The sequence below is a fragment of the Schistocerca americana genome, unplaced genomic scaffold, assembly GCF_021461395.2.
Source record: "Schistocerca americana isolate TAMUIC-IGC-003095 unplaced genomic scaffold, iqSchAmer2.1 HiC_scaffold_1225, whole genome shotgun sequence".
Classification (NCBI taxonomy): Eukaryota; Metazoa; Arthropoda; class Insecta; order Orthoptera; family Acrididae; genus Schistocerca; species Schistocerca americana.
The window spans coordinates 5862-19990 of NW_025725292.1; the positions used below are offsets into that span (position 1 = coordinate 5862).

Genomic DNA, 14129 nt, shown 5'->3' on the forward strand with positions numbered 1-14129 from the left:
CTCTTTTCCGCGCTGTTTATTTCTTTTTAGCGTCTTATTGTTTATATCACTGCCGGACACTGCAAGTCGCCTACTGCCATCTGTCGACCAACGGCTGCACTGCGTCCTCCGAAACTCCTTTCGCAGTCAACGTCTTCTGCCACGCGAGACGCCAATAGAACGTCTTTCCATATCGCTGGTTCGGCGCGAATCACGCATTTTCGTGAAATGAATAAAAAAAAAAAATAGAAATCTGTTTTTGTGTGCGTCGAGAGAAGGCTGCGGTCTTTTAGCATGAAAGGAGGTAACACGAAATATGAAATAACTGTGAGCGAACAAGACTGCCACGTCACAGAGACAGGCGGCTGCGATTTCAAATCCGTCAGCACACAGCGCCAGAGAGTATCGCATAACGCAGTCTGGCGGTGTGGAATAAACTTTGGATTGCCTTCGTACGACCGTAGCGATGGCCAGCGCTTTCAAATAAATTTGTATTACAGATATGGGATAAGTTGATTTTTTTGTACTTCCTTTGTAGAGAATGGAAATAAATAGATTCCGTTTTTCGTCACAGCTTTCAACACTTCACAGAACGTTTTTTCTCGTCCGAGGTAAACTCTGAATTGAATATCGGGTTCGAGGCTACTCGCTAAGAACTGTTACTTCCATCAGTTTAAAATAATAGTCTACGTTGCATTAATTTTCATTTAGCTCTTCGGAATGCAGATAACCATTCATGGCATGGAGTAACAAGAGGCATCAGTCATTACAACCAACGTTGGAAGAAAGGTTATGTGACTGGAAAAGGAGCTAAGTTCACAATCGGCGGCAGACTGCAAAGAAAGCGGTCGTGAAACACGGACTGGGAGCGACTGTCATTTGGCAAACCTTGAAACGGAAAGTCTAAAATACATAAACTGGGTATAAAGGCCGTGCACGTTCTGTAATAATCTGTGGACGGCGAAACAGCTCACTCTGGACAGATTACAATGGCGTAACTGATCAGAGACTACTGGGCGCGCACGTTGCAATCGGCAGTATATGCGGGGATGAGCTATGGGCGGAGTTTCGGACATACGTTCGCCGCTTCAAGTAGGGAGAGATTCCGACGCGTATCTTAAACAGAGATAAGGATTGACGTCTGTCTTTTTCGTAGAAAATTAAGTTCTGCGTGTAAATTACAAAGACATGTTATGTACCTAATACTTCTAGAGATGTATCTGGTAAAAAGGTCCAAGTTTCGAAGGTACGCGTGATTTGCTTGACGCTAACTGAGCGTAGAAAGAGGAAATGGGGCAACTAGCAAATAAGCTATTGATAAAAATTGAATGTAAAATTGTTAATAGTAATGCCCCTCGTAGGGGAGTATTATACAACACGTTTCATTTGTTTATACCGATCACAAAAAAAACTTACTAACGTTTCAGGTATGAGCAAATAGTGAATTGATCAAATGTAGCGAAACACGTTGTGGGTGGTCAACCGAGACAGGGGTGCCGTGTGACGTCACACCTCAGTGTGGGCTGCTGTGCGGTTGCTACGGCTGTAGACGCGCCTCAGCCGCTGTGGTCACGGCCAAGGCTTCATGAACCACTCGGCTGCAACGGTAGCTCTGTGTTGCCACTATTCTACAGCCAAATCTCGGCACTGACTGGTTGTTTGTTGTTGTTGCCACCAAAATTGCAGCAATTATTCACACTGTGCAGTATGTAATTCGGTTGGCCCTCTTACTAAATATTGAGTTCATAAAGTTACAGATGAATTCCATACAGAAGTAATCACATAATCATTCCTATGCCGCAACAGAAAATGCTCTGACTGTAGAAATTGTATCCTGGATGATTGCATGCTAAACGCAAAACTGCTATTTTGCTCGTTCTTTACCTAAGAAAGATACGATAGTAGTAATACAAACAGACAACTTCGACATGAGTTATGGCCTCAGTTCAGCTCATAAGAAGTAGTCAGAATCAGTTGTCTGTAAAATGAGAAGTGGCAAGGACGAAAACTTTACTCAGTTTGTCCATCGAGGGTATATTGCAGATTCCTGTGATAGCTCTCAGTTCCACTGCGTAGTTTATTGTTTAAAATTGTCATAGCATTAAACCACCAGGATCGTTGAGTTTGACTACTAGTTGCCGCTTTCGTTACTTCTTTCCATTTTCATTTATATCGTAGAATCCCTTATACTTGGAGGCTATTTGAATTTAACTGCCACCATTCCGTGGCGGCAACAGCAACAATCGACCGCTGATGCAGCGATAGAGCTCTGTGGGTCGCACAGTACGGGAAACGGTCGGAGAAACGAGACGAGACATATTCATTGCTGCTTTCTGCAATTGTGATTAATATCGAAAGTAGCACACGTTTAATACAATAGCTTTACAAGAATGTGATGCATGTATCGTAATCAAAGTCTTAACTGTATTGTTCGCCGAAACTTTCAAAAATGACCATTCTACGTGAATCTATTGTGAAACGAATCAAAATTATATACACCTCTTAACCGAGCCAGTCAATTTACTTCCTCGCATCGTCAGTCAGGATGACCGTGTGTAAATAGTGTCTTTGCATTAAGCATTTAGAAGATGTTCACTACAACAACAACTTGCAATGTCATTTTACTTAGGAAATTTATACTATCTCAGCGAAGAAGAAGTGAATGATGTCGATGTGTGTAGGTTACCTAGCCCCATAAACTGAGTAGCTGTGACGTAAAGTCTTTATGTTATCTCGTTATATGCATACGACAGAGTAACGAATCTGCCCCTTGGATGGGGCAGTGTACTGATACGAATTGTTAAGCTCTGTCTGTGGAAACACATAATCGCTTTTAGTTTCTCCTGACCAGAGACTACTTTCATTCTACTTACTAACAGTGACAACAATATCGGAAGGTGGTAAATGTTTCCCATTTTCCTTAATGTAGGTGAGCGACAAGGATAAAATACTTGCTGTAAGTTACACAATGGCGATATCGAGACATTAGTATGAACCATGCAACAGAATTCTTTGCGGAGGTTTCAAACACATGGTGGCATTACACTAGGCCCTGAATCACAGCTATCGAACTGATTCGGTCAATTTAAGAGTTTCACATGTGTGTCTGTGCACGATTTTCGCTGCATGCTTACTAAGATTGCAAGGGGGGACGGGAATGGTTACCTCATCCAAACTAAGCGACAGAGGTAGATACGTATGTGACACTTATCCATAGCTTTCATACTGACTGCATGCGATGAAAGAGTTGAATTTATGAAATGTGATACATTATGAATCCATAAACAGCATAGGGAGCTCTCTAAAAGCAAGTACCTTGAAAGACTTTATGTATGAGCCAAACATTGATATTATTCTAGTTACAGAAGTAAAGGATACTGCACTACACGTTGTATTGGGATATAGCGCTGTAATTAATGCTGGAACTGGAGATGAATTAGAGACCGTGATACTCGCGAAAGAGGGCATAATAGTGGATCACGTTGAAAACTCACATGTAATACAGTTGTAGCTTGTACTGTTTACAACACCTGGCTATTTAATATATATGTTCAACCTGGTAGCAGTAAACTACGTAAACGAGCAGAGTTCCTTTAATTACAAAATTGTCCCTCTCTTCAGATTTCATTAAGGTAATATCATTTTGGCAGAAGATATGAAAGGCATTCTACGTCCAAGAGGTCAATCTCCTAATAGGAACTCTTCTATTGAATTATAAAACGTAAGACAAGAGTACCATTAAATTAACACGTAGAGCATAAAACAGCGACATGGCTGGGTTTACATTAATTATTAACTGCTTGGAAGGTCGCTCGTACAGGCTACACCTGTGGAACAGAGACCAACGTGCTGCACACAGAAGTGTGGCGCAGCAGCTGCACTGAGCACGCTGCACTCGCGTGCACAGCTGATGTGGAGCGACAGCGCGCCCACCACACCAGAAGTCATGACGGAACCTCAACCCTGCACACCTACTGCCAGATGCCGAATGCTGCGACCGTTCCCGCAAAAATATGCAGGAATGGGAAGGTAACTTCACATCCTATATTTCTTTCCTCAGTTTGTGGACAATATGCACGAAAGTAAACTGTCTCCAGAAGGTGTGCTGCCTTTGGGATATGTGCTGTCCTTTGGAGGAGGGCTGTATTTAGGAAATGTGCTGTCTTTGCAAGGTGTCCTGCATTCGCAATGTGTGCAGCCTCCACAAGGTGTGCTGCCTTTGCAAGGCAGTTGTTCTTTGCAAGGTGTTCTCCTTTGCAAGATTTTGTGCCATTGCATTCTGTCCTGTCTTCGCAAGGTGTGCTACTTTCGTGAGGTGTGCTGCCTTTGCAAGCTGTTCTGCCTTGACACAGTGTGTAACCTTCGCAAGGTTTTCTGCCTCTACTATCAGAAGTTGTGCTACCTTCACAAAATGTGCTGGCTTCTCAAGGAGTGCTGCTTCACAAGAAATGCTGCATTAGCTAGGTGTGTTGCCTTCACAATATGTGCTGCCTTTGCAAGGTTACCTTGCGGAAGCTGCATATCTGGTGAAGGCAGTCAACCTCTCGAAAGTAGCAAACCTTGCGAAGGTAGCACAGCATGCAAAGGAAGAAGACCATGTGAAGAAATAAGACACTGCAAAGGCAGTACATATTGTGAAGGAGGGCCAACTTGTGAAGGCAGCACACCTTGTGAAGCCAGTACACTGTATAAATGCAGCATACCGTATGAAGGCAGCACACATTGTGAATAAGCCGGCCGCGGTGGCCGACAGGTTCTAGGCGCTTCAGTCAGGACCTGCGCAACTGCTATGGTCGCTGGTTCGAATCCTGCCTCGGGCATGGATGTGTGTGATGTCCTTAGGTTGGTTAGGTTTCAGTAGTTCGAAGTTCTAGGTGACTGATGACCTCAGATGTTAAGTCCCATAGTGCTCAGAGCCATTTGAACCACATTGCGAAGACAGAATCACTTGTGAAGGCTGCAAACATTGCAAAGGCAGCACACATTGTGAACATAGCACACTTTGCTAAGGCAGCATACCTTGTGAAAGCTGCACAGATTGCGAATGCTGCACACCTTGAAATCACTGCAAGCATTGCAAATACTACAAATTTTATGAAGGATGCACACCTTGTAAAGGCTGCATACCCTGCAAAAGCAGCACATGCTGCAAAGGCGGCACACAATGAAAATGCAACACATGTTCAAATGCAGCACAGACTGCAAAGAGGCACATGCAGCAAAGGAAGCACATGCTGCAAAGGCAGCACATGCTGCAAAGGCAGCACACATTGAGAAGCCTGAAACACACTGGAAAGGCAGCACAAACTGGAAAAGCAGCATATACTGGAAAGGAAGAACACAGTGGAAAGGCGCAGACATTGGTAAGGCATCACAAACTGGATAGGCAACACTCACTGGAAACACAGAACACACTGCGGAGCCACATCACTTGAAAACCACACACAATGTGAGGCAGCACACGCTGCGACTGCAGCCTTACCAGTGTGTGATGCCTTTTCAGTACGTGGTGCCTTTCCAATGTGGTTCAAAATGGCTCTGAGCACTATGGGACTTAACATCTATGGTCATCAGTCCCCTAGAACTTAGAACTACTTAAACCTAACTAACCTAAGGACAGCACACAACACCCAGTCATCACGAGGCAGAGAAAATCCCTGACCCCGCCAGGAATCGAACCCGAGCGTGGGAAATGAGAACGCTACCGCACGACCACGAGCTGCGGACTCCAGCGTGGTGCTTTCCACTATGTGTGCTTCTCCAGTGTTGCTGCATATTAAATGTGTGCTTCCTTTCCGATGTGTGCTGCCTTCCCAATATGTGCTGCCTTCCCAATGTGTGCTGTCTTTAAAATATGAGGTGACTTTCCAATGTGTGTTGCCTTTCTAATATGTGCTTCCTTTGCAACATGTGCTGTCATGGCAGTATGTTCTGCCATTGCAGCGTGCTGCTGCCACAGCAGTGTGTGCTGCTATTGCAGCGTGTTCTGCCGTTGCAGCATGTGCTCCTTTCCAATTTGTGCTGCCTACCATTGTGTGTGGATTTCTAGTGTGCACCGCTTTTCTAGTGACTGCTGCCTATCCAGTTTGTGATGCATTTCCATTGAGTGCTGCCTTTCCAGTGTGTGCTGCATCTCCAGTGAGTGCTGCCTGTCCAGTTTGTGATGCATTCCAGTGTCTGCTGCCTTTATAGTGTGTGTTGCATATCCAAAGTGTGCTGCCTTTATAGTGTGTGTTGCATATCCAGGTTGTGATGCATATCCAGGGTGTGCTGCCTTTCTAGGGTGTGTTGCCCTTCCAGGGTGTGCTGCCTTTCCAGGTTGTGCTGCCTTTCCAGGGTGTGCTGCCTTTCTGGGGTATGCTGGCTTTCCAGAGTATGCTGCCTTTCCATGGTGAGCTGCCTTCCCAGTGTGTGTGATTTGCTGTGTGTGCGGCCTTTCAAGTGTGTATTGCTTTCCGATGTATGTGCAAGCATGTGCTGCCTTTGCAGTGTGTATTACCTTTCCAGCATGTGCTACCTTTCCTGCATATCCTGCCAATGTAGCGCATGCTGACATTACCACATGTGCTGCCATAGGACCACATGCTGCCATAGCAGCGAGTGTGGCTATAGAGGCATGTGCTGTTATAGAGGGAGGTGCATGCTGCCTTTGCAGCATTTGCTGAATTCCCAATGTATGCTGCCTTTTCAGCGAGTGCTGGCTATGCAGTGTGTACTGCCATTGCACCAGGTGCTGCCTTATCATCATGTGCTTCACAGCATGTGCAGTGTTTGCAGGGCCTGCTGCCTTTGCAGTGTGTCCTGCCTTTGCAGTGCATGTTTTCTTTGCAGTGCCTACTACCTTTGCAGCGTGTGCTGCATTTAAAGTGCAGGCTGCCTTTGACATGCATGGTGCCTTTCCTTTGTCTTCTGCTTTTCTAGTGTTTCCGGCCTTTCAGTGTGTGCTGCCTATCCACATTGTGACACTTTACAGTGTGTTGTTATTTCATTGTATGCTTGCTTCCCAGTGCATGCTGGGTTTCAGTGTGCAGTACCTTGCCATTGTGTGACGCCTTTCCGATATGTGCTGAATTTTCAGTTTGTGCTGCCTTTTTCAGCATGGGCTGCCTTTGCAGTGTGCACTGCCAAGTATTGTGTGCCGCCTTTGTAGCATGTGCTGCCTTTGTAGTGTGTGCTGCCATTGCAGCATGTGCTGCTGTTACAGCGTTTGCACACTTTACATGGTGTGCAGTCTTTGTAGCATATGCAGCCTTTGTAGCATATGCAGCCATTGCAGCATGTGCTGCCTTTGCAGCTTGTGCTGCCATTCCATTGTGTACTTGTTTTATAGTGCATATTGCCTTTACAGTGTGTGCTGCCTGCCGCCTTTCCAAGACAGCAAAGACAGTACGATTTCCAAAGGCAGTACACTGTGTGAAGATAGCACACCTTGTGTAGACAGCACGACTTGCAAAGATGGCACACCTTGCGAAGACAGCATGTCTTGCCAAGACAGCATGTCATGGCAACACAGCACGACTTGCATACGCAGCACACCTTGTAAAAGCAGTATGACTTACAAAATCAGCTGACCTTGAGGTGACAGCTCAACTTGAGGGGACAGCTCAACTTGAGAGGACAGCTCAACTTGGGAGGACAGCACAACTTGTGAGGACAGCACGGCTTGCAAGGACAGCACGGCTTCTGAGGACAGAACGGCTACCGAGGTAAGCACGGCTTGCGAGGACAGCACGGCTTGCGAGGACAGCACGGCTTGCGAGGACAGCTCAACTTGAGAGGACAGCTCAACTTGAGAGGACAGCTCAACTTGCGAGGACAGCTCAACTTGAGAGGACAGCTCAACTTGACAGCTCAACTTGAGAGGACAGCTCAACTTAAGAGGGCAGCTCAACTTGAGAGGGCAGCTCAACTTGAGACGACAGCACAGCTTGCGAGGACAGCACAGCTTGCGCGGACAGCACAGCTTGCGAGGACAGCACAGCTTGCGAGGACAGCAAAGCTTGCGAGGACAGCACGGCTTGCGAGGACAGCACGGCTTGCGAGGACAGCACGGCTTGCGAGGACAGCACAGCTTGCGAGGACAGCACAGCTTGCAAGGACAGCACAGCTTGCGAGGCCAGCAAGGCTTGCGAGGACAGCACAGCTTACGAGGACAGCTCTACTTGAAAGGACAGCTCAACTTGAGAGGACAGCTCAACTTGAGAGGACAGCTCAACTTTAGAGGACAGCTCAACTTGAGAGGACAGCTCAACTTGAGAGGACAGCTCAACTTGAAAGGACAGCTCAACTTGAGTGGACAGCTCAACTTGAGAGGACAGCTCAACTTGAGAGGACAGCTACACTTGAGAGGACAGCTCAACTTGAGGGGACAGCACAACTTGAGAGGACAGCACAACTTGTGAGGACAGCTCAACTTGAGAGGACAGCTCAACTTGAGAGGACAGCTCAACTTGAGAGGGCAATTCAACTTGAGAGGGCAGCTTAGCTTAACAGCACTGCTCAACTTGCGAGGACACCACTACTTGAGAGGAAAGCACAACTTTCGAGGACAGCAAAGCTCGCAAGGACAGCACAGCTTGCGAGGACAGCACGGCTTGCGAGGACAGCTCAATATGAGAGAACAACTCAACTTGAGAGGACAGCTCAACTTGAGAGGACAGCTCAACTTGAGAGGACAGACCAACTGAAGAGGACAGCTCAACTTTAAAGGACAGCACAACTTCCGAGGACAGCACAACTTGCGAGGACAGCAAAGCTAGCGATGACAGCACGGCTTGCGAGGACAGCACGGCTTCCGACGACAGCACGGCTTGCGAGGACAGCACGGCTTGCGAGGACAGCATGTCTTGCGAGGACAGCACGGCTTGCGAGGACAGCACGGCTTGCGAGGACAGCACAGGTTGCGAGGAAAGCACAGCTTGCGAGGAGAGCACAGCTTGCGATGACAGCACGGCTTGCGAGGACAGCTCAACTTGAGAGGACAGCTCAACTTGAGAGGACAGCTCAACTTGAGAGGACAGCTCAACTTGAGAGGACAGCTCAACTTGAGAGGACAGCTCAACTTGAGAGGACAGCTCAACTTGAGAGGACAGCTCAACTTGAGAGGACAGCTCAACTTGAGAGGACAGCTCAACTTGAGAGGACAGCTCAACTTGAGAGGACAGCTCATCTAGAGAGGACAGCTCATCTAGAGAGGACAGCTCAACTTCAGAGGACAGCTCAACTTGAAGGAGAGCTCAACTTGAGAGGACATCTCAATTTGAGAGGTCAGCTCAACTTGAGAGGACAGCTCAACTTTAGAGGACAGCTCAACTTCAAAGGACAGCTAAAGTTGAGAGGACAGCTCTACTAGAGAGGGCAGCTCAACTTGAGAGGACAGCACGGCTTGCGAGAACAGCACAGCTTGCGAGGACAGCACAGCTTGCGAGGACAGCATTACTGGAGAGGACAGCTCAACTTGAGAGGACAGCTCAACTTTGGAGGACAGCTCAACATAAGAGGGCAGCTCAACTTGAGAGGGCAGCTCAACTTGAGAGGGCAGCTCAACTTGAGAGGGCAGCTCAACTTGAGAGGGCAGCTCAACTTGTGAGGACAGCTGAACTTGAGAGGGCAGCACAACTTGCGAGGACTGCACAACTTGCGAGAACAGCAAAGGTCGCGAGGACAGCAAAGCTCGCGAGGACAGCAAAGCCTGCGAGGACAGCAAAGCTCGCAAGGACAGCACGGCTCGCGAGGACAGCATGGCTTGCGAGGACAGCACGGCTTGCGAGGACAGCACGGCTTGCGAGGACAGCACGGCTTGCGAGGACAGCACGGCTCGCGAGGACAGCACGGTATGCGAGGACAGCACGGCTTGCGATGACAGCACAGCTTGCGAGGACAGTACAGCTTGCGAGGACAGCGCAGCTTGCGAGGACAGCACAGCTTGCGAGGACAGCACAGCTTGCGAGGACAGCACAGCTTGCGAGGACGGCACAGCTTGCGAGGACGGCACAGCTTACAAAGACGGCACAGCTTGCAAGGACAGCACAGCTTGCGAGGACAGCACAGCTTGCGAGGACAACACAGGTTGCGGGGACAGCACAGCTTGCGTGGACAGCACAGGTTGCAAGGACAGCACAGGTTGCGAGGACAGCATGGCTTGCGAGAACAGCACAGCTTGCGAAGACAGCACAGCTTGCGAGGACAGCATAGCTTGCGAGGACAGGACAGCTTGCGAGGACAGCACAGCTTGTGAGGATGGCTCAGCTTGCGAGGACGGCACAGCTTGCGAGGACGGCACAGCTTGCAAGGACATCACAGCTTGCGAGGACAGCTCAACTTGAGAGGACAGCTCAACTTGACAGGACAGCTCAACTTGAGAGGACAGCTCAACTTCAGAGGACAGCAAAACTTGAGAGGACTGCTCAACTTGAGAGGGCTGCTCAGCTTCAGAGGGCAGCTCAACTTGAGAGGGCAGCTCATCTTGAGAGGGCAGCTCAACTTGAGAGGGCAGCTCAAATTGAGTGTACAGCTCAACTTGAGAGGAAATCTCAACCTGAGAGGACACCTCAACCTGAGAGGACAGCTGAACTTGAGAGGACAGCACAACTTACGAGGACAGGAAAGCTTGCGAGGACAGCAAAGCTTGTGAGGACAGCAAAGCTTGAGAGGACAGCACGGCTTGCGAGGACAGCAAGGCTTGCGTGGACAGCACGGCTTCCGAGGACAGCACGGCTTGCAAGGACAGCACGGCTTGCGAGGACAGCACAGCTTGCGAGGACAGCACAGCTTGCGAGGACAGCACAGCTTGCGAGGACAGCACAGCTTGCGAGGACAGCATTACTTGAGAGGACAGCTCAACTTGAGAGGACAGCTCAACTTTGGAGGACAGCTCAACATAAGAGGGCAGCTCAACTTGAGAGGGCAGCTCAACTTGAGAGGGCAGCTCAACTTGAGAGGGCAGCTCAACTTGTGAGGACAGCTGAACTTGAGAGGGCAGCACAACTGGCGAGGACTGCACAACTTGCGAGAACAGCAAAGGTCGCGAGGACAGCAAAGCTCATGAGGACAGCAAAGCTTGTGAGGACAGCAAAAGTCGCAAGGACAGCACGGCTCGCGAGGACAGCACAGCTTGCGAGGAGAGCACAGCTTGCGAGGACAGCACAAATTGGGAGGACAGCACAGCTTTCGAGGACAGCACAGCTTGCGATGACAGCACAACTTGCGAGGACAGCACGGCTTGCGAGGACAGCTCAACTTGAGAGGACAGCTCAACTTGAGAGGACAGCTCAACTTTGGAGGACAGCTCAACATAAGAGGGCAGCTCAACTTGAGAGGACAGCTCAACTTGAGAGGACAGCTCAACTTGAGAGGACAGCTCAACTTGAGAGGACAGCTCAACTAGAGATGACAGCTCAACTAGAGAGGACAGCTCAACATGATAGGACAGCTCAACTTGAGAGGACAGCTCAACTTGAGAGGACAGCTCAACTAGAGAGGACAGCTCAACTTGAGAGGTCAGCTCAACTTGAGAGGACAGCTCAACTTGAGAGGACAGCTCAACTTGAGAGGACAGCTCAACTTGAGAGGACAGCTCAACTTGAGAGGACAGCTCAAATTGAGAGGACAGCCCAACCTGAGAGGACAGCACAACGTGAGAGGACAGCTCAACTTGAGTGGGCAGCTCAACTTGAGAGGACAGCTCAACTTGAGAGGACAGCCCAACTTGAGAGGACAGCACTACTTGAGAGGAAAGCACAACATGCGAAGACAGCAAAGATTGCGAAGGCAGCACGGCTGGCGAGGAAAGCACGGCTTGCGAGGACAGCAAGGCTTGCGATGACAGCACAGCTTGCGAGGACAGTACAGCTTGCGAGGACAGCGCAGCTTGCGAGGACAGCACAGCTTGCGAGGACAGCACAGCTAACGAGGACAGCACAGCTTGCGAGGACAGCACAGCTTGCGAGGACAGCACAGCTTGCGAGGACAGCACAGCTTGCGAGGACGGCACAGCTTGCGAGGACGGCACAGCTTACAAAGACGGCACAGCTTGCGAGCACAGCACAGCTTGCGAGGACAGCACAGCTTGCGAGGACAACACAGGTTGCGGGGACAGCACAGCTTGCGTGGACAGCACAGGTTGCGAGGACAGCACAGCTTGCGAGGACAGCACAGCTTGCGAGGACAGCACAGGTTGCGAGGACAGCATAGCTTGCGAGGACAGGACAGCTTGCGAGGACAGCACAGCTTGCGAGGATGGCACAGCTTGTGAGGACGGCACAGCTTGCAAGGACATCACAGCTTGCGAGGACAGCTCAACTTGAGAGGACAGCTGAACTTGAGAGGACAGCTCAACTTGAGAGGACAGCTCAACTTCAGAGGACAGCAAAACTTGAGAGGACTGCTCAACTTGAGAGGGCTGCTCAGCTTCAGAGGGCAGCTCAACTTGAGAGGGCAGCTCAACTTGAGAGGGCAGCTCAACTTGAGAGGGCAGCTCAACTTGAGAGGGCAGCTCAACTTCAGTGTACAGCTCAACTTGAGAGGAAATCTCAACCTGAGAGGACACCTCAACCTGAGAGGACAGCTCAACTTGAGAGGACAGCACAACTTACAAGGACAGGAAAGCTTGCGAGGACAGCAAAGCTTGTGAGGACAGCAAAGCTTGTGAGGACAGCACGGCTTGCGAGGACAGCAAGGCTTGCGTGGACAGCACGGCTTCCGAGGACAGCACGGCTTGCAAGGACAGCACGGCTTGTGAGGACAGCACACCTGGCGAGGACAGCACGGCTTGCAAGGACAGCACGGCTTGCGAGGACAGCTCAACTTGAGAGGACAGCTCAACTTGAGAGGACAGCTCAACTTGCAAGGACAGCTCAACTTGAGAGGACAGCTCAACTTGACAGCTCAACTTGAGAGGACAGCTCAACTTAAGAGGGCAGCTCAACTTGAGAGGGCAGCTCAACTTGAGACGACAGCACAGCTTGCGAGGACAGCACAGCTTGCGCGGACAGCACAGCTTGCGAGGACAGCACAGCTTGCGAGGACAGCAAAGCTTGCGAGGACAGCTTGGCTTGCGAGGACAGCACGGCTTGCGAGGACAGCACGGCTTGCGAGGACAGCACAGCTTGCGAGGACAGCACAGCTTGCAAGGACAGCACAGCTTGCGAGGCCAGCAAGGCTTGCGAGGACAGTACAGCTTACGAGGACAGCTCTACTTGAAAGGACAGCTCAACTTGAGAGGACAGCTCAACTTGAGGGGACAGCTCAACTTTAGAGGACAGCTCAACTTGAGAGGACAGCTCAACTTGAGAGGACAGCTCAACTTGAGAGGACAGCTCAACTTGAGTGGACAGCTCAACTTGAGAGGACAGCTCAACTTGAGAGGACAGCTACACTTGAGAGGACAGCTCAACTTGAGGGGACAGCACAACTTGAGAGGACAGCACAACTTGTGAGGACAGCTCAACTTGAGAGGACAGCTCAACTTGAGAGGACAGCTCAACTTGAGAGGGCAATTCAACTTGAGAGGGCAGCTTAGCTTAACAGGACTGCTCAACTTGCGAGGACACCACTACTTGAGAGGAAAGCACAACTTTCGAGGACAGCAAAGCTTGCAAGGACAGCACAGCTTGCGAGGACAGCACGGCTTGCGAGGACAGCTCAATATGAGAGAACAACTCAACTTGAGAGGACAGCTCAACTTGAGAGGACAGCTCAACTTGAGAGGACAGTCCAACTGAAGAGGACAGCTCAACTTTAAAGGACAGTACAACTTCCGAGGACAGCACAACTTGCGAGGACAGCAAAGCTAGCGATGACAGTACGGCTTGCGAGGACAGCACGGCTTCCGACGACAGCACGGCTTGCGAGGACAGCACGGCTTGCGAGGACAGCACGTCTTGCGAGGACAGCACGGCTTGCGAGGACAGCACGGCTTGCGAGGACAGCACAGGTTGCGAGGGCAGCACACCTTGCGAGGAGAGCACAGCTTGCGAGGACAGCACGGCTTGCGAGGACAGCTCAACTTGAGAGGACAGCTCAACTTGAGAGGACAGCTGAACTTGAGAGGACAGCTCAACTTGAGAGGACAGCTCAACTTGAGAGGACAGCTCAACTTGAGAGGACAGCTCAACTTGAGAGGACAGCTCAACTTGAGAGGACAGCTCAAC

General features: G+C 49.9%; 1 protein-coding gene across 1 annotated transcript; it reads left to right on the forward strand.

Annotated features, from left to right (window-relative positions):
• Nucleotides 1-5192: 5192 nt before the first annotated feature.
• Nucleotides 5193-8381, forward strand: LOC124563524 (seminal vesicle major clotting proteins-like). Its single transcript, XM_047130968.1, has 2 exons — nucleotides 5193-5342; nucleotides 7830-8381. The coding sequence occupies exons 1-2, from the start codon at nucleotides 5193-5195 to the stop codon at nucleotides 8379-8381; spliced, it is 702 nt and encodes a 233-aa protein (XP_046986924.1).
• Nucleotides 8382-14129: the final 5748 nt, after the last annotated feature.